This window comes from Enhydra lutris, unplaced genomic scaffold (assembly GCF_002288905.1).
Source record: "Enhydra lutris kenyoni isolate GAN:26980312 unplaced genomic scaffold, ASM228890v2 scaffoldscaffold2, whole genome shotgun sequence".
Lineage (NCBI taxonomy): Eukaryota > Metazoa > Chordata > Mammalia > Carnivora > Mustelidae > Enhydra > Enhydra lutris.
The window spans coordinates 30,719,737-30,745,739 of record NW_019154086.1 but is presented as its reverse complement, the minus strand read 5'-3'; the positions used below and the strand labels follow the sequence as shown (position 1 = coordinate 30,745,739).

General features: G+C 46.2%; 1 protein-coding gene across 1 annotated transcript in view; it reads right to left on the bottom strand.

Moving 5' to 3' along the window:
• Positions 1-25,760, bottom strand: part of LOC111150844 (retinoic acid receptor responder 1) — a 55,645-nt gene extending 29,885 nt beyond the window's left edge. The window contains exons 1-4 of the mRNA XM_022508478.1: positions 25,485-25,760; positions 10,205-10,267; positions 7,544-7,727; positions 4,328-4,464 (exon numbers count right to left, since the gene is read on the bottom strand). Of these exons, the coding sequence (XP_022364186.1) occupies positions 4,328-4,464; positions 7,544-7,727; positions 10,205-10,267; positions 25,485-25,760 (660 nt within the window). The remainder of the gene's footprint in view (positions 1-4,327; positions 4,465-7,543; positions 7,728-10,204; positions 10,268-25,484) is intronic.
• Positions 25,761-26,003: the final 243 nt, after the last annotated feature.

Sequence of the window (26,003 nt, the reverse complement as noted above, 5' to 3'; positions counted from 1 at the left end):
TCCAATTTCCCTCAACTCCCTTCTCCTCTCCATCTCCCCTTGTCCTCCATGCTATTTGTTATGTTCCACGGATTGCATGGAGCACAGGGTGTGGTGCAAAAACAATGAATACTGTTACGCTGCAAAGAAATTAAAAAAAAAAAAATTCCAAGGAATATATTTAACCAAGGATGTGAAAGATCCATACACTGAAATCTACAAGACACTGATGAAAGAAATTAAAGACAACACAAATGGAAAGGTATACCATGCTCATGAATTAGAAGATTATTATTATTATTATTTTTTAAAGATTTTATTTATTTGACAGACAGAGATCACAAGTAGGCATAGAGGCAGGCAGAGAGGCAGGCAGAGAGAGAGAGATGGGAGAAGCAGGCTCCCTGCTGAGCAGAGAGCCTCACGTGGGGCTTGATCCCAGAACCCTGGGATCATGACCTGAGCCTAAGGCAGAGGCCTTAACCCACTGAGCCACCCAGCCGCCCCTAGAAGAATATTATTAAAATGTCCATACTGCCCAAAGCAATCTACAGATTTAATACAAGCTCTATCAAAATACCAACAGTATTTTTCTCAGAACTAGAACATACATCCTAAATTTGTATGGAATAACAAAAGACCTCAAATAGCCAAAGCAATCTTGACAAAAACAAAACTGGAAGTATCACAATTCCAGATCTCAAGATATACTACTACAAAGCCAAAGTAATCAAAACAGTATGGTACTGGCACAGAAATACAGACACATAAATCAATGCAACAAAATAGCCCAGAAATAAAACCACACCTATATGGTCAATTAATCTATGACAAAGGAGTCAAGAATATGCAATGGGGAAAGGCAGTCTTTTCAACAAATGGTGTTGGGAAAATGGGACAGTGACATACAAGAAAGAAACTGGACCACTTTCTTAAACCACACACAAAAATTCAGAATAGGTTGAATACCTAAAGTGAGACCTGAAACCATAAAACTCTTAAAAAACCCCGTAGACGGTATGTTTTGCACACTGCTTTTAGCAACATATTTATGGATATGTCTCCTGAGGCAAGGGAAACAAAAGCAAAAACAAACTATTGGGACTACACCAGTATAAAAACATTTTACACAGCAAAGGAAAACATCAACAAGACATAAAGTCAACCTATGAATGGGAGAAGATATTTAAAAATGATTTCTTAGATAAGGAGTTAATATCCAAAAATATATAAAGGACTCAGTCAACCCAAAACACACACACACACACATAATCTGATTAAAATTGAGCAGAGGACCCAAATAGACATTTCTTCAAAGAAGACATAACAGATGGCCAAAAGACACTCAACAACACTAATAATCAGGGAAGTGCAAATCAAAATCACAATGTAATATTATCTTACAGCACTCAGAATGGCTAAAATAAAAAAGACAGGAAATACCATGGGCTAGCAAGGATGTGGAGAAAAGGGAGCCCTCACACACTGCTGGTGGGAATGTCAACTGGTGCAACCACTGTGGAAAACAGTATGGAGGTTCTTCAAAAAATTCAAAATAGAAATACCACATAATGCAGGATTCCCATTATTTGGTGTTCACCCAAAGAAAATGATAATACTAACTGGAAAAGATATCCACACCTTTTGCTCACTGCACCATCATTTAACAATTAACCAAGATATGCAAGCAATCTGTCAGTAGATGAATGGATAAGGAAGATATGGTATGGAGTAGCATATCCATATATGCTATAAAATCTTATAGCATATATAGTATGCTACATTACTCAGCCTTGAAAAGCTAGAAAAATATTTTTATTTTTAATATAAAATTATTTAATAATAATTATATAAGCGATATATTACTTATATAATTATAAGTAAATTACTTATAATTTAACAATTATAAAATTATTATAAAGCCAGATAGCTGATGTTTATCAAAGGCAGGGAATAGGGGAAATGGGTGTATAAGGTGAAGGGAATCAAGAGGTACAAACTTCCAGCTATAAAATAAAAAAAACATGGAGATGAAATGTACAGCACATGGCATATAGTCAATAATACTGTAACAATGTTGCGCAGTGATGGGTGAGCACTGGCTAACGTATAGAAGTGCCCGATCGCTATGCTGTGCCTCTGAAACTAATATAACATTGACTATCAACATACTTAAAGAAATAAATTTTTTTTTTAAAAAGTGCTTACTTGATGACGGGCAAATCTTTGTACTCAGAAGATATTCACTAATGATCCATCCACGGGTGAATCCACTGTTTCACCCATCCATGAAGAAAATGGATTTTAGAAATTTGTCCTTAAGGTTAGTTCATCTTGCCTCTCTTAAAAGCAACTGACCTAGTTGACTGGAAATGTCACTCTCTCTCTACGTCCTACTTTCCTGACAATAACCCCAGCTTGGGCTAAGCCCACTTGACTCTATCCAGGCCCAGACAGCTCAGCATGACTAGCCCCCCTCTATATTCATGAGTGCAGATCCTTCCGGGAGCCCGTAGGGCTGCAGAATGCCAAGTCCATGCACCCCCCCACACTTCCAACACCTCCACTCTTATTCTTGCTCCCACAAGATGAGTTTGTCTCAGCCTTCACTGAGAACACAGAAGCAGTGAGAACTTCCACGCCTCCCACCACGATAGCTAGCCTCCTGTCAGCAACTGTGACACTGCGCCTCCGCCCTCCCCCCAGGTGAACTCTCCATGTTCTAAGAGCATCTCTTGGACGGATCCTATCCTCTTGCCTACTCAAAGATATGAGCTCCAACAGTTCTTCCTTTGCTTTCCTACAAGTCCACCTTTGCCCCTTGCTACTGGATTTTTCTCACCAACATATAAATATGCTGTTAAACTTTCCAACCTAAAAATACAACAGAAAACAAACTCTCTTTCAACCCTGTGCTTACCCATCCTGCAGCTACGGCCCGTTGCTTTCTTGTTAGTCCCCTTTAGAGCTCAGTTCCTTGAAAGACATGGAGTGTCCACTTCCCTTCTCCCAGTCGTTCCCAACGTACTTCACTTAGGTCTTTACCCACACTGTGCCAGTGAGCTAGCTCTTGATGAACTCTCCAGTGACTTCCAACCACCTAAGTCAAATAGTCAATCTCAGGCCTCTTTAGGTGGGATTCTCTGGCAGCACTGGATAGAGTCAAGCTTCATCCCTGAAACATCTTTTCTCTTATCTGAAACCTCTGAAGTTACAAGTGTCACAGGACTCCATACAGAACTTTTCTCTATCTACACGTTCTCTGTGATGTCATCCACTCTTGTAGCTTTAAATACCACCTATATGGTAATTTAGAACTTAGTCTATATGCCCGGGATCAAACTCATTTCTTCCCAAATCTGTTGCCCCTGCAGTCTTCCCCAATCAGTGAATTTGAAAACTCTATCCTTCCAGTTACTCAGGCCAAAATCCCAAGACTCATCCCTGACTTTTCTCCTTAGCTAGATCTCCATCCAGCCCATATAACAAACTGATGGCCCAACTTCAAACTACATGAAGGACGCAAACACTTCTCACCACCTCGACTGCGGCCACTGGTCCCAGTCACCCCAGGCTTTGCCTAGATTATTGCCAATACTTCGGTGGTCTCCCTGCTTCTACTGCTGTCTCTCTCTGGTCTCTTCTCAGCACAGCAGCCAGAATGATGGTATTGTAAGTCAGATCATGTCACTCCTGGGCTAAAAATGCTCTAATGGGTAAAAGACAAGGTTCTTCTACTGGCCCGTGAGGCCTGCCAGGAACTGGTCCTCTCCATTTCATCTCCTGGCACACTCCCTTGCTGACTCTGTTCCAGTCACAGTAGCCCCACGGCTGCTTCTCCAGCCCATCAGCCACATCGCTGCCCTCGGTTCCTCCTGCCTGAATCCTCTTCCCTTACAGAGGCTCGGCTCACTCACTACCCCTAGGCCTCTGCTTCACTGCCAGCCCTGCTCAAATTGGAGGGGGCTTACTTGAGAAAATACAAGGAGCAATTCTAACACTCCCTTGCATTCCCTTCTCCCTGATTTTTCCTATTGTGCTTAATAGCACCATTTGACACATACTGTTTATTAGTTCACCATCTTTCTCTTCCCTCACCAAAATTAATTTCAGTGAGGGCAGCTATACCGTGGTTTTTTTTTGTTCACTGCTAAATCCACACTCTTTAAAACTATACCTGGTCCATTGCAGGCATGGACATATTTACTGAATGAATGACATGCAAGTAAATGACAGCAAGTAAAACTGTTTCCGTCAAACTAGAAATTCAAAATAACGTAGTCTTAGAACTCTGCATTATTTGTATCTCTTATGACATAAAATTAATTTTCAGGGTTTTTTTCCTTACCCATTGGTTAACACTGCTGATCTGTGCCATGTAGTAGTGTAAAAACTGGGTTGTCTTTTCCCACATCACATAAGAGCTGCCAAGAAAAGCCAAATCCCAAATGGGTCTCAGAGAGGGATCAATATGTCCATGACTATCTGAGAGGGAAGAAAAAAGAAAAAAAAAAAAAAAAAGCACCTTTTCATTATGGCATTTTGGAGACACAATTTCACATGTTTAGGAATGAATAGGAGCGTAAACTCAGCCGCATCAGCCCTCTCTTACAGCAAGACCTTGTGCTGGACACATGATTTGTTCTTATCTGTTTCTACATCATACAGAGATTCCCGTGCTTCACAGTACGTACAACCTACTGGGTAAAGCTACTCTAAAGAAATGAAGGGCTATTTGTTGTACCATATTAAAGTAAAGTAAGAGCTAGAATGATATTCAAAGTTAAAGTCTTGTTAGTTGAGAGGCATTTTAAATTTAGATTGAAAAGTCTATCAAGTATCTTCTCCACATTACCTTCTGGTCTGGGTCTACAAGTCCATGCAATGGTCTTTGCTGACTGCTCAATGTCTTTGTCCTTCACTAATCATTGGCTTTAAAGCTAACCAGTGAATTGCCAGTATCTCTGTCACTGATTTTGACCACATGAAGAAATCAAGTGGGTTTTCCCCTGTGGTATTGTTTTTGGAACTGCAATCTTTTCATTTCAACACGTATTTATAAAAACCTACTTCATATCAGACACTGCTAGAGGTGGGGATACAATGATTAATAAATCACCTTTTGTGACTTTGAGGAACTCAAATTTTAGCATGTAATTAATTTATAAGATAACTGTTCATGGACCATCCTTTTATGCAATTTGGTGGAGCTATTCTCAGTTTAAATAAAGGCTCAATAATAATATAATATGTGAGGAATAACAAATAACAAACTTATCAGGAAACTAATCCTTCTTGGAAGAATAATCTTTAGCATAAATTCTTCTCTGTACAGGTGGAACTTGACTTGGCTGGTTTATAATGCTAGTCAATTCAAGGAGCATTCATGGATGGTGTGGGTGCTGTGAGAGACCCAAAGATGGGTCACTCCCCTCCGCTCGCTGACACTGCAGAAACACAGCTGATACTGGCCTCAAGAGGAGGAGGATCAAAATGCTGACAGAGCACAGGGAAGGGAGAGGTTTCTTTGGGCAGGAGGAATCTGGGGAAAGCTTCACAGAGAAGAGGTTTGAGCTGAGCCTCGGACTCCTGGAGGAGTGCATGTGGGGGTGGGAGCAAGAGAGAGTGAAAGCTTCCTTCATCCAGCCACCCATCACAGGACTCATCTCACAGTGCCCCTGGGGGCTCAACAAAGCCATTGCTAGTAAGCAAGTTAGTTACACTGAACGCTGGGAATAACAAGGATGGCTGACAACCCTGCTACAGATTCATTTAGGTGGCCAGACCCGGGCTGGTTGTTCCCAGGTCTTCAGTATTTTCCTCTGTAGCATACTTGGGCTCAACTAAAGGAAGTTTGTAAATTCATTAGAAAAGTGAAAGTTGTACTCGTCACAAAAACCAAACGACCATTTCTTTAGGGGAAAAATAGTGTGGAGTGAGGATATCCTGAAACGGATTAGATGGTCTCACCCATCAGTTGTAGAGAATGCTGTCCTCCAGAAGCCCAGCGCCCCGGACTGACTGCATACGGAACAGAGGCTGCTGAGATCCGAACTGGCCAATCCGAGGACAGCGCCACAGTTCTGACTCACTCTTGTCTAAAACCAAACCCTTCCAGTTTTAATAATTTTGTATACAGAGACAGGCTATAAATAGTACCATTATATGCCTCCACTGAACTTAAAGCGACAACAGAACTTGTAAATTGTTAACAAAAAGGTGCCCTCTATTAAAGTAAGTTTTTGGAGCTTTATGCCACACTAAGTTAGATTGTTACAGAATGATCCTTGTGGGCATGTAGGACATATTAATTGAACAAAATGCAGTTTACTCCATGATTAAAAAGTATCCAAAATGTAGTGATCCTATAGCAAATATTCAAAGAAAAGGTCCTATTACAGTTTCTAAAATTTGTGTTTTAAGGAGACTATATAAAATCTTATTTCCCCAGCTAATGCGAAAGGGAGGAAATCTCTAGATAAATGTAGATTGTAAGCATCAGTCATGATCCCATTTATCTCAGACAGTACTAAACATAAGGAAATCTCAAGATTTTGAATTGTCTCTCATAATTCTCTGGGACAGGATTTAAGCTGAGTTGTTAGAGAATGACTATGGGAAACACCCAAGTTTCTGAATTTTAGAAAGGCAAGGAGCAGTATTCTATAGGCAGGTTTTTAAGAACACTTAGTCTTGACAAATGGAGGGGGGCACAGATGCACTCAGGAGTGGAGACCACAGGTCCCGCCATGTGGACATGGGTCCATTATAGTCTCTGGGCAAACGAGGGAGCCGGGAGAGAGCATGGGATGCAGAGTGCTACACCGGTCAGATGTCAAGCTTAATACCCGAGCACAAGTCCAGAGATGACTTTTGTGGTTTTGCAAATTGGATTTGCCAGTAAGTGCGGAGTTTCAGCTGCTGCCCACACACGCACTCAATAGTGCTGAGGTCAGAAAGCATGAGCTCTGCTTCACTGCAGCTGAGTCACTTCGGAGGGCCGGGCTCATTTCTTATTAAAGACGGCACCGCTGCCCATTAGTTCTTAAGTGAGACAAACTTGATTCTGCTGCAGCCTCCCAGCAAGGTCCCGAGACAGCTGGCTCGCCCAGCTCTGCGTGGACGTCTGTGGTGGGCACCGTGGGGGTCTGGTGATGGTGCTTCATCACATACGTTTCCAAGGCCAACACTGCAAATCTTTAGAAATGTCGCCTCACTCTGGATTCAGCCCTGGAAACTTCCCCACTACGTGCCTCTCCTGTAGCAACTCTACCTCTTCTTTGAAGGTTGAGCTCTCACCCTGACCCTTGTCTGGGACGCATAGTGGGGAGATTAAAAGGGCACCAAGAGCTCTTGATGGAGTTACCATATTGTCCTGAAGATGAAGAACAGGAAAATGATAATTCTGAGGGTTTTTTTTTTTTTTTTAAATAAAGAGGTCTACCACATTCTATAGATGAATTAAAGTGCCACTTTGGGGATAAAAATGTACACGATCATTCTATTTAGGATTTAGTCATTACATACATTCCCTAATACAGAAATTCCAGACACTGGTTCATACCAGGTATGCTGATGACATCCAGGGGGGTTTTAAGTTGCTTCATGTGCTTATAAAGCAGGTAATCCTCTTCCTGTCTTTTGTTCTTCTCGATGAGCCGTGTGCAAGTCACATTAATAGCTGGTCTGGGTTTCTGATTCCTGAAAAACACTCGAGCAGAACACTTCCCCAAATGCTCCTCACCAACCTGAAATAAAGATTTTGGAATTAAACAGAATGGCTACTTATCACTGCCCACTGACCCCAATACACAGCTACACACAGGGATCGAGAAGTTCCTTGTATGTGGCATCAATATAGATGCAGTGGTCTTGGCTTTGTGGAAAGTGATTTCTGTGCTCACTGCTGAACACAATGGTCCTTCCTCTTTGCTGTCATTTAAACTCCTGCTTTCCGACAATGCCCTTATACAATAATGCTGGGTCTATCTGAAAGAAAGATTGTTGGTGCCTATTGAGTACTGCTTGGTTCCAACCTCAAGGACAGTAGGTACTTTTTCTACTGTGCACCAACATAATGCTTAGCTGGACCTCAAGCTTGCTAACTTGAACCGAAAGATGAAGTTGGTTCCCATTAACAGAAGTGACAACATCCTCATACTGCCTTATGAATTCGGCTCTCTGATGCCAACTTTACAGATGAAGATACTGAAGTCTAAGGAGGAACTTACTCCAAGGTCTCCCAGCTAGTAAATGCTAAGCCAGGAGTTGAGCTCATGTCTATCTGATGCCAAAACCCTGGCTCTATACTAACTCCATCTCTCTACTCCAAGATCTAATTTGGAAGGAATGGAGACAAATGGCACCCAAACAGGACCAATCCAAGGGATGTCTGTTTGCATTTGTATTTAAACACAGACATACTGAGTACTCTGGGATCATCCCCTCACTTTTCTTCCAGTCCAGAGACACTTGGAGATGGACAGTTAGATGCTTCAAATAAACATTAAATATTTGATTCAATCACAGGACAGTGCTTCTTCATCCTCATTGGTCACAGACACCTTACCCCAACAACAAAAAAAGCCAGAATCTATTCCCAGAAAAATGCACGTATGCTCAGACCATCACCACTAAGCCTAGAATTTGAGGAAGATCATGGGCCACTAGTCATGGCCCCACCCAAACCCATCCATGGGCCCCTAGTTAAGAACTCCTGTTACAAAGTGGTTGGTTGAGCAGTTCAGTTCTTTTCACTTTTACAGTCATTGAAACTGGATGACAACAACCAAAAAGAAACTTTAAATTAAAAAGCTCACAAGGAGACAAATTTTAATGAAAATTGGATCTGCTTAGTAAGTCCATTTCTAGCACTAACTCAAAAAAACTGAACTATGCTTTACAATGGGAGATCCTTCCTCCCATGAGTGCTACTTGGAATGAGAGGGAATTTCAGTAGTGCATTAAAATCCTAATTATCGGCCGCAACATGGAAGAAAGGTGAAGGGGGCATCCCAGAAGAGGCTTATCAAAGGCAGAAGAGAGAGCAGGCACATAATCTCTTTTGATGTCTAAGCTGTTTCCAGGAAAGAGAAAAGAAACCAGGTATTGTCTCCTTTCATTTTCCTTCCTTTTCCTACCCTCCCACCCCGAAACAGCTCCATGGAATCAAAGCAAAGCACTCTCCTCATGCCCTGAAATGGAGCATTTCAACTAGCTAGCTGCGCTCTTCCCAGAAACACTGTTGGTCAATATAATCTGTTTTCCCTTTACCTTTAATCTAACACTTTCAGTTTGCAATGCTAGAAATCAAAGTGGTCTTCCTTATGCTTTAAGAAGATGCTTAGCTCTTAAGCAAAGCAGCAAAGTCAGAATACATGGCTATGTGGTTAGAACTTATTTCTATGTACTGGTAGGCATTTCTATGTACTATGTACTTATTTCTATGTACTGGTAGAACTTATTTCTATGTACTGTACCAGAAGCCTCCCTGTGGGCTGGGGTCATGCCTTCCCTCTGGAAGCTCTGCCCCTGAGACACTTGAATGGGATGCTGCCTGCTTTGAATCAGCACCACGCAGACAGCATCTGGGCTGGTCTCTCCACCCAAGTTCCAGCTGCTAACTCCTAGCTCAGCCCAGCACATGGCAGCTCATCTGGTTCTAATTTGGGTATGAGTCTTCTGTTTACTCTCTTCTTAAGATCAGGTAAAGGAAACTTGGCAAACCATGGCCTGACTTGGTCATGATTGTAGAGACATTAATAATGCCTGCGGCATACATTGCTCTGTGTTTTAGAGAATACTTCTGTATGGGAGCTCATGGAATTGGCCTCATGTGAAGCCAGCCTGCTAAGAAAATGTCAAGAGATGACAGGAAGAGGAACAGGTTGACATTTGGGAGTGAGTCATTCTAAGCATTTAGAGGTGTGAGGAGGGGGTACCAAAGGAACTGTGAAATTCCCTCCCAGGGGCAAAGGAAGGAGGGGACGGTGGCTCTGGGACTGTTTTAAATGCAGTCTTGCATAAGGCCATGGAGTTGAAGGCGTTCGATCGTGGGTTCCTGTTAGCTCTGCTCTTCAATTCTTGAGAACACAAAACAAAGCATTAAAAAAAACCAAACCAGAAGCTAACCTCCAGGTCACTATACATTCAGACTTTCACCTTTTTAAAAAAATAAATCCACAGGAGTTGCTAACTGGATTCTATAGCGATTGTGGCAGCTTACCTCTGGGTTATAGTGATCTGTGGTAAATACCAGGTCCACCTGACATCCCTTCTTTGGATTAACCTGAAACAGAGAAACGGAATCTTAGCCTAGTAGAAGCTCTGTTAACATCTTGCTATTGAAGAATCACTCTCTTGGGATAGCAGGGAGTGCAAACAGAAGCCCTAGCATTTATACTGGAATAAAATCATGTTTTACAAGGGGAAAAGAGTTCAAATTTTGCTCCAGTCATGATACTCTGCTTGCTAGTATGACATCTACTCACAAAAGGGGGTTGAGGAGGAGAAATGGTTGTACGGAGGGGGCCGGTTGGCTTTGTGAGACAGGATGTGTAAAGGTCAGGCTGGGAGGGAGCGCCTCTCTCTGCCCTAACACAGGGCGGGGGGGGGGGGGGGGGGGGGGGGGGGGGGGGGATATGCATTCATGCATTCAGGAGGGGGCTAGCCAGGGGGAGCCCTCATGCTCCTTGCGGCTATGGTCAACAGGGAAGATGGCACAATAGTGTGCCCCATTATGGATAATGGGTTTTCAGATGGTGGTAAATGAAGAAGGGGGGTGTGGGCAGAAGTGGCTACTTTCACTAAGGTGCCCCAGGAGGATGCCTCAGCTCCAATGCACCCCCAGACCCTGTAGGCAGAGGGGACCTGCCCTTGAGGCTGGAGGTCTGAGATAGGATGGAGTACAGACACTGAAGACCCTCAGACGTATGCCTCTCCCTCCCTGGAGGCTTCACCAGTGGGTATATTTCTGAACTCTGGAAATGCACATGCAGCCTTTTCAACTTGTCATTGACTCCGAGGCACAGTTTTAGACTCGACAAAGTCATATCACTGAGGCAGTTTCAGCTGTTTAGAAGGACTTCATGCAATTTGCCATCAAGTAAGACTCTGGAAATACCGATTTCCTTTGAATCTTAGCCCAGAAACACAACCACTAAACAGGATAGTTATTTTAAATATGCCAGATATCATCCATTCCTATTTTAGATCCTTAAATAATCCTGGAAAGCTAGAGAATGGAGGGATAGGATGTTCTGGCAATTATTTACATAAAGACTATTGAAACATGTGAATGTACAGATGTCACTGTGTTGGGGGTGGGGAAGCCCTCAGAGCAGAGCACAGGGGCAATCTGCTTAGGACTCATTTTCAATTTTGAGAAAGTTCTGGGGGCACCTGGGTGGCTCAGTGGCTTAAAGCCTCTGCCTTCGGCTCAGGTCATGATCCCAGGGTCCTGGGATCGAGCCCGGCATTGGGCTCTCTGCTCAGCAGGGAGCCTGCTTCCTCCTCTCTCTCTTCCTGCCTCTCTGCCTACTTGTGACTGTCAAATAAATAAATAATTTTTTTTTAAAAGAAAAGAAAAGAAAAAAAAGAAAAAGTTCTGGTGTAAGTTGAAACACAGACTTCAATGTACAGAATTCACACACACAAGTCTGCCTTCTCCCTCATTCCCTGTTTGCCACCTACCCTGCTAAGCACAGTGTGAGATATGGGATACAGAGAAACAGAACATCCAGTCCAGCCCTACCAGAAACCCACTGCTACTGTGACAATGGGCAAGTCACTGGAGACATAGCGTGCTCATGAGTGTGGCAGAAAGCTATGCATGTGCAGGGCGCTAAACGTAGGGAGGCCTGAACTAGTTCTTTGAGGAGCAGGTACTGGCTGGCCATTCCAGGGAAGGCAATGAAGCCAGAAAAAAGGCTGTATGGGGAGACGGGCACAAGGTGCTGGAAAGCCTTTTTTTTTTTTTTCCCCAAATGAAGAGAACTTAGAATTTCATCCTGAACTCAGGGAGGAATTTCCCAGCAAACATAACTACAGTACTTAGGGTGTTGTCAAGAATAAGGGCATTAAAAGGGCTTAGACAGGATCAGGGTAAAAGGTCAATATACTTCACTATTTTTATCATTAGGAAAATCTATAGACCTGAGGGAGAGAAAGAACCATGCTGGAAATTAGAGTCTGGCCCAAGTTCCAGGCTAGGGAAGAAGGGCAACACGGACTCAAGGTTGCTTTGTTTGGTTTACTTGCACCTGAAGCTCCCGGTGAGTGGTAAATGGGTCTGAGATCTGTACAGAAGTCACGGGATAAGGCGGTCCATGGCCCCTGTCTCCGAGACTCCTCAACTTTGGGGTCTTCACTTCCCAAGTTAAAGGAACGTGAGGAATGGTGGGCTTGCTGCCCGTGACTCTCACACCACAGTGGGACCCACCCGAACAGAACTCGGAGAAGGCAGCCCCTCCGCTTGCCAGCAGGTTCTAAGCCCAAAATGCTGATCGTGTCAGCCCTGGGCCCTCTCACCTGCTACATTCAGGACCTTCGTTTACACCCACTTCCAGCTCCCCCACCCCCACCAAGTGGGCCTCCTATACGAGGGTCAGGGACCATCAAACTTCGTTATCAGTAATGCATGGGGGGTGGTGATTATTTGCCATAGGAAAGGATTAACAAAAGTCTTCCTCATCCTTGATAAAACTGTGCATATTTTAAATGACCTACTTAAGATAGTATTTGAAAACAGTTTTTTGAAAACACACAGAGGCAAAAGGAGGTATCAGTACGTACTCTGTGTAGGGAAAGAAACAGAACTCGATTAACAAAGGCTGTGAGCTGAGTCAGAATGGAGTCTGGCCTTTTGAAGAGTTATTTGCCTTGCTGATTTGATTTCCTTATTTTAATCAGGCACTCTTAAAAGCATCTACATTTGGTCCAAAATAAGATTTTTGTATTTTTGGTTGCACTTTATCAGTTACCAAGAGCAGAGCTTTTATCTCCCACAAGGGCCTCTTCCTCCTTCCTTGCATGAGTCACAGCTCCTGGGGGGCCACTTTGCTGGTCCTCCGGAGATAAGCCCGGTGAGCAGCACCAGCCAGCCTGGGATCCATCGGGGACAGAGTGTCTCGTGCCCCCTGGCCTTTGCAGGGCTGTGTTTCCCTCTGGCTCTCTTTGATTACAACTGTTCTGCAGTAAAGAGGCCTCTGTTGGACACCCACCGCAGGAGCTCGGAGTACAGTGCTAGGTGCTGGAACATGGGGCGACAGGGCAGTGGTAGCCTGGGCCCTCAGCACAGTGCGGCAGTGGGGGGGTGTGTAGGAGGAGAAGGACTTCAAAGAGATCCCTTTGGAACTGACCATGTGATTATAGATGACTTAAGACCTATGAAAGGATACCTGGAGGACTGATCCAGTTTCAGGATCAGGGAAGTGACCTCCAAATGGAACTGTGAAGATAAAGAAGGAATTGACTAGGGCAGGGGAAGCGATGCAGGCCAGTCATCCCACGGGGAAGCAACGGTGGGGCGGAAGTTTCCCCAAGGAGCTGCCACTGGGGCCAGAGGGCAGGGAGACGGGAGCCAGGATAAGGAGGGGCCACCCCACAGGCTATGGTGAGGATTTTATTGGCAGAGAAATAGGAAGCCAGGAGAGATGGAAGAGATTTTTAAAAGATCCTTCTACTGGAGTGTTGAGAGCTGGAGCTGGAGTGAGGAGATGTCCAGAGTGAGCACGGGGCACAGAGACTGCAGGAGAGCAGAGGGTCGTGGATGAACCAAGGTGGGGATGGTGGAAATGGAGAGAAGTACACGGTGGACAGATAGGAGGGCCACAGTAGAAGGCAAACACTGAATGTAATTCAAGAGCAGAAATAACCACTAGAATGTAAGTTTTATATTAGGACATTAGTACACCAACCATCATTTAAACAATGCTTGTATTTAGAGAACAACAACAGCTACCCTAGTGGGGCTGTGCGGGGGACTGCCCTGAGCACCCCCCCATGTCCTAACTATGCTAACAGAGTTCTGAAGGCCAGTTCAAACTCATGAGTAATCAGAGAAATGCAAATTACAGAAGCCATGAGGTATCTCCGTAACATCACTGGCAATACATTAGAAAGTGGCTAGGGCTACCTGTGGGATGGGTTTGGGGGCTGACCGAGAGAAGTCTGATGTAGCCTGGCTCGGGGCCAGTCTGGCTGGCGTGGTCACATCATGCTTACACACGCCCTGCAAGCTAGCTAACCCACCTCTGGTTCACAGCCCGCAGGAACAGGGACGCTGGTTCCTGGGGCCTCACAGCAGGAGGTTCCTCGAGGCACCATATGTGTAAGGGGGAGCTGGAGGCACTCTGGTGTCCATCCCCGGAGGGTGGGCAGTAAAATGGGGGTACTGGCCATAGAGTGCCATTTGGGGCGACAGGGAGCAAACTAGCTGACATACAGCAATGTACATGGATCCGAAATTCTGAGAGTGAAAACAGAAACAAACAAAAAATGTACGGCATAAAACCAGTTACAAAAAATTGTCTAAATAAAAATTTGCACACAAACCCAACAATATCTTTTGTAAGAATACAGACAAACAGATGAATACACATCTGACTTTTTTGATGGTGGCCCATGGGAAGGTGGGGGAACGGGGATACAAGAACAAATTCCAGAAGGAGCCTCCGTGGACCAAAGACAAAAACGGCTCCCAAAATGAGGTGTGGTTCTCCCTCAGCTTTGGACCCAAGACGGAGAGCCCACGAACAGGCCTTTAAAAAGATAGAAAGTCATTTAAAAATGGTAAGTCCAAAGTAGCTGAGCATGGATGTCCTCACTCCATCGTAAGGAGCTCAACTCTCCCCATCGGGTGATCCTCCCTCCACAGCTGGCTCTTGGCTTGCTACAGCTGCGTGGGGCAAAGCTACTCCATCCATTCATAGCTATTAAAAAGAAAAAAAGCTAAATAGGTATTTTTTTTTAAAGAGTTTACTTCTGGGAAAGGTGACAACAGTTCCAGCTTCCCTGAGGGAAGGAGTATTCCTGGAATATAGCCCGTCATGGTGCTTATGCCCTTCCTTCCCCACCACATCCCCTCCCCCACTGCTAAACTGTCTAAGTGGGAGACAGATTTGGAAGTCTTATCTGTTTCTTCAAACACAGCAAGAGATACTACATGCTGTTCTAATATTTTCCAGAATATTGGCCCTTTATATAAAGGGAAAGTTCACAAACAAAGCAAATGACTGTGTGAATGCATAACCTGAAGGGACGAATTAACAGTTCTTTGCTACAGATTTCTTTTTAATTATATATAAAAGAGGATTTATGGGCTGTAGCCTAGAACAAACTGCTTTACAATCAGGGACCACTAATGACATGGATTATAAGCTAATCTGTTTTGTTTTCCAGGATTCTTGGTTTTGCCCCCACGGGCCACGAGGAAAGGCAGCCCCCTCCCATGTGCACTTTCCACATGCCGAGCCTCACAACGGGCTCTTAGGGGAAGGAGCAGCACTTGGATTTTGGGCTTCCCTTGCAGTAGGGAGGCAAACAGACTGCTTTTAAAGTCCTGTTTGAGGGGCACCTGGGTGGCTCAGTGGGTTAAAGCCTCTGCCTTCGGCTCAGGTCGTGATCCCAGGGTCCTGGGATCGAGTCCCACATCAGCAGGGAGCCTGCTTCCCCCTCTCTCTCTGCCTACTTGTGATCTCTCTCTCTGTACAAAATAAAAAAAAAAAATCTTAAAGTCCTATTTGAGAAAGTGTTCAAAGGAAAGTGTACGAAGGAGGACTGGACTCGGTAGACTACATTTTGGGGGACATGCTCCTCAAATCCTTAGCCAATCAGTCTCAAGCACTGACTGCATGCTTGTAGGTAAGGCATCCTGCTAGCCACGGGGAAAGAACAAATGATAAAGGCAGGATGCATATAACAGGCTCTCACTACATGCTCCTTGGGGTTCTACACACCGCCTGTGTGTTTGCACATCCCAAGAGCCATTTCGGGTAGATACAGTCATTGCTCCATTTTAAGGATGAAGAAATGGAGTCAACCACCCATAGTCAAGAGCTAGTAAGCAATAACGCCCAGCTTCCGACCGCTGCTCTGCCCCCACACGGCACAGAAGCTGTACCGGGCCAGCAACCTCTAAGAGAGGGTGGAAAGAAAGCTCTTGAATGTGTGCCTGAGGGGCTGGAGGGAAGGGAGGGAGACAGACGGTGCTTATAACCATGGTTCCTACAGACAAGACCACCCAAACCTTCTGGAAGGGCAGGGCCGGGCATGTGTGTCAATTTCCTAGGGCAGCCATAACAAAGTACCACAAATTGGCTGCCTCCACAGAAACTGATACTCTCACAGCTTTGAAGGCTACAGCTCAAAATCAAGCTGTTGTCAGGGCTGTGCCCCCTCTGGGGTCTGGGCAGAATCCCTCCTTGCCTCTCCCTGGCTCCTGGTGGCTGCCAGAAGTCCTTGACTTCTCCTCAGCTCACAGCTGCAGCATTTCAGCCTCGGCTCTGTATTTATTTATTTATTTATTTATTTAATTTTAGGATTTTATTTATTTGGCAGAGAGAGAGATCACTAGCAGGCAGAAAAGCAGGCAGAGAGAGGTGGGGAAGCAGGCCCCCTACTGAGCAGAGAGCCCAATGCAGGACTTGATCCCAGAAAGCGGAGATCCTGACCTGAGCCAAAGGCAGAGACTTAACCCACTGAGCCACCCACACACCCCTCGGCTCTGTCTTTAAATGGCATTTTTCTCTCATGTGGTCTTCCTCTAAGGACATCAGTCCTTGGATTTGGGGCCCATGCTAATGCAGCACGGCCTCATCTTAATCTGATTATATCTGCAGAGGCTATTTCCAGGGAAGGTCAGACACACAGGTGCATGGGTTAGGACTTCAGTGCATCTTCTCTGAGAACACAACAACCCCCAACCAGTGAGTGCATAAGTGAAGATGATCTGAGCTTTTGTAAGGAGCCCGGGATGCGCTATTTCAGGTAAGGTATATAGGGGAACAGGAGCCGACGCCAGTGAGGAAATCTCCAGGGAGGCCTGGGACTGCGAGAAGCCGAGAGAAAGGGCGAGGAGCCTGGCACCAGGAAGGGAGTGTGAGCCCCAGCATGGAGGTGAGCAGCCAGGCTGGGAGGTTGGCAAGTTAACGGACGGATATACTTGGAGTGAAGGTTAAGATGGTGGATTGGGGACAGATTAGAGAAGGCCTCTTACGGAGACTTTATTCTAGAGTGGTGACTCTCCAACTTAAATGGCAACAGAATCTCCTGGAGAGCCAGCTAAAATCCAGTGTGGTGGGGCACCCCTCCGGAGTGTGGGGTCAACCAGGGGAGGGCCCTGGGGATCAGCATTTTAAGGCGTGCCAGGTGGCTCTGCTGCTGCTGGTCTGGGGACCACCATTTGAGACCTTCTCTCGAGGTGCTGAGTGGAACTGCTGAAGTTCTGAGGGAGGGGCAGAGGTGACAAGTAGCTCCAGTGACAGTCACCAGCAAACAGATGACCGAGAGATGGAGGACACGATAATTCTGAGGGCCCAAGGCTTTCTTGAGGACGAAATGGAGGAATGTAGCTCGAAGTCTGGTTGACATGGTGTCCCTGGCCATTAGGTCATGGGGCCTCAGAAGGTGAAGGTACCCTCTGCTTCAGGGAGCCCAACCAGTAAACTCCATGACAGCACATGACAGCAGAGAGGACAGGGTCTTGTGCAAGCGGGGACACCTGAAGGCAGTACTCTGGACCAAAACCATTCAAATACAGGAAAATGCTGACGAAAATTCACTCCTTGCTTCCTATTACATGGAGAACTACTTTGCCAGGTAAAGACATTTTATATATCCATCAAGAAGTTAAAACTGGGGCGCCTGGGTGCTCAGTCAGTTGAGCAATCAACTCTTGATTTCGCCTCATATCATGATCTCAGGGTCATGGGATCAAACCCCGCGTCGGGCTCTAGGCTCAGTGGGGAGTCTGCTTGAGGATTCTCTAGCTCTCTCTCCCTCCACCCCTCTGCCCGCTCATGCACACTCTAAAATAAATGAATAAAATCTTCTAAAAATTAAAAATAAATTTAAAAAAGAAGTTAAAATTCTACAAAGTCATGGCTTACTTTTAGTACAAACCTGTTTACTATTAAACATAAAGGTTTGTTTTCATGTCAACGATCAAAGATTCTTCTCCCAGCAAATGTCTGGACTATATTTACATTAGATACAATACAGTGTTTGTTTGAAGTCAAGTCACTGAAATATTGGTGTGAATATTGGAAATAAACCTGAGGACCTTAATGAGGGATAGAGAATAGATGTTTATTTTGTTTAAACCTAACATCCCCTTTACACTCACTCAAAAACTTGGAGACGATTAAAGAGCAGAAACAGCGTCCCCAAGAAGGCTTGCTGTCGGCTGCCACAGGGAGACCATGGAAATGCTGTGACTCAGAGTTTCCAAAGACACGATTTTGCCAAAAGCTAATCTACAGAAAGAAAACCCTGTGCTCAGGGGGAAACACGGTCCTTGCTTTTCCTCTCTTCGTGGATGGCTGCTCAGCACAGTCCCTTCATCTTGCCTGAGAACTCGTGGTGACAACTTCCAGCTTCATGCTTTCAGGTTGAGGGGGTGGGTGGCAGGGACAACTCCGCGGGCATCGAGTTCCCGGGTGATTCTCCTCTCCCTTCCCACACACACTGGGCCCTGCTGGCCTGACAGACTCAGCTTTTAAATGTCCCCTCCAGCCTTCACATTTGGTAAGAAAACATAAATGTCCTGCCATTTCAATAAAAGCAAACTTTTTCATTCTGGAAGGTTAACTTTATAAGTCAGGCTCATTGGCAGAGAAGTAAATGAATCATTTGTGGATGAAAATTGCTGTGCTGTTCTTATGTTCTGGACAGAGCTTCAGTGTGTTCCATTATACCTGGGAATTATCATACTGCATTTTCTTCTCTTGGGCAATGCCAGATAAAGCAAACAGTCTACTGAACGAAAGTCCGTGACCTTCTCAGGCTCTATCCCATGCAGTCCAAGGAGACCTTTGCACGTGGACACCCTGCTTTATTAGGTTAAGTACCAGTAGACAGAAAGACACAGAGTGTATAGCCAACTCTGATTCCAAGTTCTCGACCCTTGGAAAGAAGCTAAAGTGGAAATGGCCAGAGGCCGTGTTACCCTCAGCTTCCCCTCTAGCTCAGGGTGGGGCTCACTGGACAAGGCTGGTTATGAGAGGGTTACTAGGTGCTGAGTCTCCCTCATCCCTCTAGAAGGGCTGGGCCAGGCCCAGCTTGGGTTCCAGATGCCCCATGGCCCCAGCACCCCTCCAGCTACCTTTATTTTCACTGAACAAATATTAATATTTAATATTTCTTCCTTACAGGGCCCGATGTCAGAGGAATGGAGGAACAAGGAGGTCTGAGGTCTTCCGCAGGATAGAAACAGACACGGTCCTGTTGAGGAGCGAGCACAAGGCAGTCCCCAATCAAGTACCAAGACAGCGTGTTGAGGACAGATGTGTCTGGAGGCGAGGAGATTACCAAGGTGGTGGAGATGGGCCAGACAAGAGGCGTGAGCGAGAGCTGCTATTTCATGGGTCCAGTCACGTGCCGGGCAGTGTGGGGAGTACTTGCATGAGCCCATAGCCAGCCCAGAAACTGGGTGAGGTATGCTGAGTAACAGCCCTCAGCGATGCCCACGTCCTAATCCCTGAGATCTATAAATATGTTACTTAATATGGCAAAGGGAACTTCACCAATGTGAGGACTGAGGGGCCTCAAACTTGGCAGAGAGCCCGGATTATCCCAGTGGCCTTAACCAACGTGTTTATAAGAGTCCTTTTAAGGAGGATATAGTAGTGTTGCATCCAGATGTTGTGCTCTTGGCTTTGAACATGGAAGATGGAAACCAAAGCCGAAACCTGAAGAAGGCAAGGAAACAGATTCCCTCCTAGAGCCTCTGGAAGAAAGGCAGCCCTTCCAACACCCTGCTCTAGACTCCTTTGGACTACCGACTTCCGGATTTGTAAGAGAATAAACCTCTGGGGTCTTTTAACCTATAAAATTAGTGGTAACTTGTTACAGCAGTGGAACTAAGTACAGATGATAGCGATTCTTACTGTTGTGCATCGAGTGGGCAGGTCTTTGGAGACCACTGTGGTTTTATGTCCATCCTGCACACAGCTATGGTACAAGACCCCCTTTGACAACTTGACTTTACTGGGTAGAGACGTGCTGACCAACCCCAAGATGTATCGTCGGGTGGAGACTCGCTACGGCTACCATCCCCAGCCACTCCTGTGGGACCAGCTCTGAAAAACCTCTCGGATGGAGGCACCATCGCAAAGGCAAATAAGTGCTAAGGCTGCAGATGTGAGGAGAAATCTCTAGAGTGACTCATTGTCTATAGACAGAGATCAAAGGGCAGGTTGGACTGGCGAGCTATTGTGTGTATTTAACATTGCAGCCTCACTGATTCCATGCCAGGGCTGAGTATTAATAGTTTGTCTCCAACAGAACGACCTAGGTTGTTCCAGGAAGAGTGTGCAACTAAGCCAGAGTCCTGGCGGTTAAATTCACGAGCCTCCTCCACCAGTGAGCTTTAGTCGGGGCCACTGCTCATATCACACACACCCCTGGCTAGGACACCACACGTGGCAAGACAAGTGGAAAAGTGTTGTGGGCTGGTTAAAAAAAAAAAAAAAAGTTTGTGGTTCAAAACAATTTATTACAAGGAGGTCAGAAGCATTCCTACTTCCTACCTCATCTGGGTGCAGCTGGCTTGGGTGAGTGGTGTTAAGTGCCAAGGAGGCCAAGGCCTAAGCTTATCGTCAGGGCCAGGTGGCCTTTTCCCATCCCGTGCTAGGCCCAGACTCTGCAGTTAGGGTTTTGCAGACCAGACGGGTGCAGTGGTGGGAGGCTGGGCACAGACCTTGGGTGCACCTGTGCCTTTTCAGCACGAGCAATGCCTGGGAGGCAAGGAGAGAGTGTGTCTGTTTTGGGCTCTAGGGTTAGGTTCCATCCCCAGGGCTGTGGGAGGGCACACGGAGAGACACCATGTTCATCTTGCAAATCCCACCCCTATTCTGTGATGATTATAAAAGCAGCTAGGAGGCTTCCTTGAGTGAAAGTAAAGATTGGACGGCGATAGAGGAAGAAGGTTTTCCTTAGCAGAGTAAGTGCTCTCCTAAAAGCCTGTGGCTCAGTGGGCAGGCTCTGTTCAGCTGTCAGACACGTGGGCGGGTGCCCGCAGTAGCCCAGCCTGTCTGCCCCGACGGTGGCCTGAGGCTTGCCAAAAGTCCATTGTTCTGCTCCCAAACCCGCTCCTGCCAGGGGTACCTATTGCCTAATTGCATGCAAACCGTCACATAAACTGTGAAGAGTGGGAGCAAAAAATAAAATAAAATAATATAATATATAATATATATAATGGCCACAAAATCCAAGTTAAATTTGTAGAAGAATCTGATTAAGTTTCTAAAACTCTTGCTATTGAATTGGGTGTGGATGAGTCAAGGTTGAGCAAGAAGATAAAAGGGTAAAAGTAGAGGATTGTACTTTGTATTCTTTGCAAGTTCTCCCTGCACTGTAAGTAAACCAAAAGAGAAATGAGATGATCCATAAAGGCTGAGTTTTCTTGCTAGAAAAACTGCAAGGGGTGACAACGAAATGGCCTTGGCCCTATACCCAAAATAGGTGATACATTTACATTTATTGTTTTTAATTTAAATTGAAGCATTGTGAGGTATGGGCATAACCTCCCTTCCCCAGACACTGAAGCCAAGGAGTGCAGCGGACATTCACCTGAAGTGACCAATCCCCAAACAACAGCGGATTCCTGAGTGGGTGGCTTTCCTCACGAAGTCTGTGCACACACGGATCTCTAAATGCCAAGGGAAGGGCTGGCCTCTTATCTGCTAGGGGCAGTGGCCTCAGGACTTGCTAAGACCCATCTCAGTGTAAGGGGCAGCCTCTTAATGGAGGAAGGTGCTGGGAGTGGGGCTGATCTAGGATACCCTGGGTATCAGCGTCACCCAGCACCTCCCACCTCTCCGCACTGTGGGTCATGAGGCTGTGCCACATGCTATGTGGAGGGTAAAGCCAGAAGAAAGACGACACCAGATAGGACAGTGAGGGAACACAAGCTGTGGTCTGCAATCTCTCCCTATAATTTAGTAAACAGAACAAAACAAAACACTTGGCTCTTTCCGCAGCTGTATCACTGATTTCTTTTCAAAACTTAGCTACATTGACTACCACAGCTATTACTGGATTTCACCACAAGAGGGCAATAGTGTTTCTAAAATGAGAGATTCTTGCACACCAAGAAATCAAATCTATCAGGGCTGGAAGAGGTCTTAAATATCACTCTCACTTGGTTCACCGGTTTTCAAAATCTTTTTGGTTGAAACCCACAGCAAGAACTGCATTCTTTAAAAAAAAAAAAAAAAAGAACTGCATTCTTCATAGCGAACTAGTTCATAAATATATATTTGAAATGCATTTTAGGTACAATTTACTCTTACATTTGCAAAGCATTCTAATAGTTTGTATTCCAACAAATTTTGTTAAAAATAAACGAACAAACCACAAAACATCTGCAACCTACCAGCTTGATTTCCTAACCCACTAGTGGGCCATTACTTTGAAAACCCCTGACTTGGCTACAGCCTCTCATCTTACAAAGGTTTGCACAGACCCTTAGGGTTAAGAGGGCTCCCTAGGAGCTCTACTTTTCACACACACACCCAGCCCCCTGTTCACCCTAGGGGCAGTCCTGGATGAGTGACAAATATTGTGTAGCAACTGATCACTCACTCTGGAAATGCACCGATTTAATAAAGAATGCAGACCCATTTGGGGGATGTACCATTTTTCACTTCTTGTCAATACTATGACTGTTCTTGGAAGTAGAGCAGAAATTCCTTAAGCCACTACATTGAAAGGTTCACGCAGGTGATGTCTGTGCTCCTCACTCAGATGGCCAAGAGAATGCTTCAAAACTGAATGAATCTCAAAGAGGCTTTCCCATCAACCCCACCCCAATCTGAACTGGGGCCATAATATCCAGCCCAGTGCCAGGCACATAGTAAGCGCTCAAGAAATAACTCATGGATAAATGGATCACCCCTCAGACAATATAATGGTAACTCACATTTTTATATTTTACAATTGGTACTTCCATCCTCTTACAGAATTCTTAAAAACACCTAGGTGTTTGGCAGAACATGGATTATTTCCACTCCAAATGAGGAAATGACCAGAAAAGACATGATCTTTCTTCTCTGGGTTGTGTGGCTCACTGGAGGCAAAGCAGGGGCTGGAATCCAGGTTCCCAACAACACCACGCCAACCAGTCACCCACATTCTGGAAAGGTAGCCCCATGGCAGCTCCCTAGTAGGAAAGAGCACTCACTCTCAGCAGCCCCCTGCTAGACTTCTGCCACCCTCAGGATCCCAGCAGGCCACTGCCACAAATTAAGACATACCTTGCGCCAGGCTGCCTTGATCACCCCTGAAGGTGGGTCCTCACTTAGTGGTGATGTTTGAAGGTGGTAGAGGAATGGAGAAAAAATTTCACTGAATACCTGCAGAAAAACTGAAACCCCTTCACTCTTAGGAGATTCTTGACCCTGAAAGTCAGTGAGCTCTCTTTCCTGGCTCCTTGATTTAAAAACATTTATAACCATTTTCAGAAGAAATGTAAAGGTAAACCAAATGACAATAGGAAGTTATCTTTTCTTAGAGTCAATACCCTGAATTCTTCTACGTATTAATTACCACTCTCCTCCCCATCCCTGCCCACCCATGCATATCTGCCTCTAATTTATTGATTTATTGCCCCACCCCTTTTTTTGGTCAAAGGTGGATTACTTTAAAGTTCAGGAACACTATACTATTACAGATGAAAAACACTGACTGAGCTCCTTGTGGAAGAGACGAGAACTTTTACTGAATGCACTTGGGTTTCGAGAGAGCTTAGTTATCTCGTGAAAGACACCAAGTATTTAATTTTCTTTCAAGGGGATGACTAAACACATAAAAAAGCAAATTATTATTATTTAGTTTTTTATGGCCTTGGAAGGAAGAAAAGAATTCCCAGAACTTGAAAACTGACTTTTCTGTAGGGAATCCTCCTCAGTGATAACGAGGGAGCAAATCTTTATGGACCCTCTCTTTGGGCTCTAGGGGGCAGTTACTCTCCTACTTTGATAGAAAGTTCTCAAGCTCTGTTTCTTCACTTCTCTGATGAACTAGTAACACTGAACTTCTTTTCTCCCTGAGAAAGCAAGGATTGTTAAAACAGGTAAGAGTAGGATGCCCTTTTCTAAGAAAAATTTTATTTCATCCATCAATAAATTTAACCACCTGAGGTACAGGATTAAGTCTTTGAGCAACAGATGGGACGCCTGGGTGGCTCAGTTGGTTAAGCAGCTGCCTTCGGCTCAGGTCATGATCCCAGCGTCCTGGGATCGAGTCCCACATCGGGCTCCTTGCTCTGCAGGGAGCCTGCTTCTCCCTCTGCCTCTGCCTGCCATTCTGTCTGCCTGTGCTCGCTCTCTCTCCCTCTCTCTCTCTCTGGCAAATAAATAAATAAAATCTTTAAAAAAAAAAAAAAAAGTCTTTGAGCAACAGAGACTGCTTCCAAAAGGCCTTCCCCACCCCTGTATCTGACACCAAGTCTAGAACAAAAATCCTACTGCCTCTATTTAAAACTCTATGTATTTACACTCTACACTCAATTCTAGATTTTATGAGACCGAGTCTGCAGGCTTTGTGGGGGTATTTGGGGATTACTGGAAAGAGCGTCGCTATTTTGGGGACAGACTGAGTGGAGTTCTGTAACTCTGCAACCTTCTGTTTGATGAAGAAAGCAAAGTAGCTCCACAGACACAAAGAAGTAAGGGTCCAACCGCCAGTCCCTGGAAATCAACCAAATCAGGAGCAGCCAAATTCTCATTCATTCCATTCACATGGAAAGCAGCCCTGGTTCACTCCCATTAAACCAGAAGCCAGCATTAGGAAGGTTCCTGCCCGCCCCCTGCCAACGCACCAATTCCAACCACATCATCCGGAAGCCCTAGCAGCTTCGCCTGCTGTTAAGAGACAGTGCGTCCACGGTCTGCAGGGGAACTGGCACAGATTTTAAAAATCCCGCCCAGGATCTCTGCTGGAGCCAGGTGGGTCTCCCAGTGACCACCCCTTTGGCAAGCACCTCTGGATACTCCCAGACAAGATTAAGCCTCGCAGTTGGGGCCTGCTCCTCAGTTTCCCCATACACCTCTTTCCCAGGAATGGGAGCTGCCCTCTGAAAAATCTACGGCCTCATAAACGGCGAACGAGCCAGCCGGCTCCCCGTGGACTTTGCGCAACCATGGGCCCCTGCACGGCCTGACCACTCCGCAGCCGCCGAGGCCCTCGCCCGATCTGCCCCAGCGTGGTACTCCGCGGGGCTGACGGGCGCGCGCGCACAGGTGTCCTGCCCACGCGCTGCGCGGCCGTGTCACTGGGGCACTCACCGTGGCGCGGCCCTCCAGCACGGCGGCCAGCACTCGCAGGGCGCTGGGCGAGCCCGCACGGAAGTTGAAGAAGTGCAGCGCCGCGCGCGCCGCCTGCTGCAGGAGTCCGCTCGGGAACTCCGCGTCCTGGAGCCCGGGGGAGTCCTCCGGTCCCCCGGCCCCCGCGGGTGCCGCCGCCACCCCTTGCAGGGCAAGCAGCAGCGGCGCGAGCAGCAGGACGGCGGGGCGCGGGCCCCAGGGCCCAGACGCGGGCGGCCGTTGCCGGCGGGGCAGCATGGACGCGGGCTGCAGGTGCGGCGTTCGACGGAGCGGGTTCCCAGCGGGCTGTGCCGGCGCTCGAGGAAATAAGGCCGCGACGGGCTCCTCCCCTCCGCCCCCGGGACGGCCCGCTGATCGGAGCCCGGGTCCTCGCTCGGCCGCGCCCTCTCAGCGCTTCCTCCGGCCCCGGGGCCCCTCCGCCCCGCCCCACTCTGCCTGGGCCCCAGCTGCGCCGGCTCGAAGCCCCGACGCGGCGGCGCC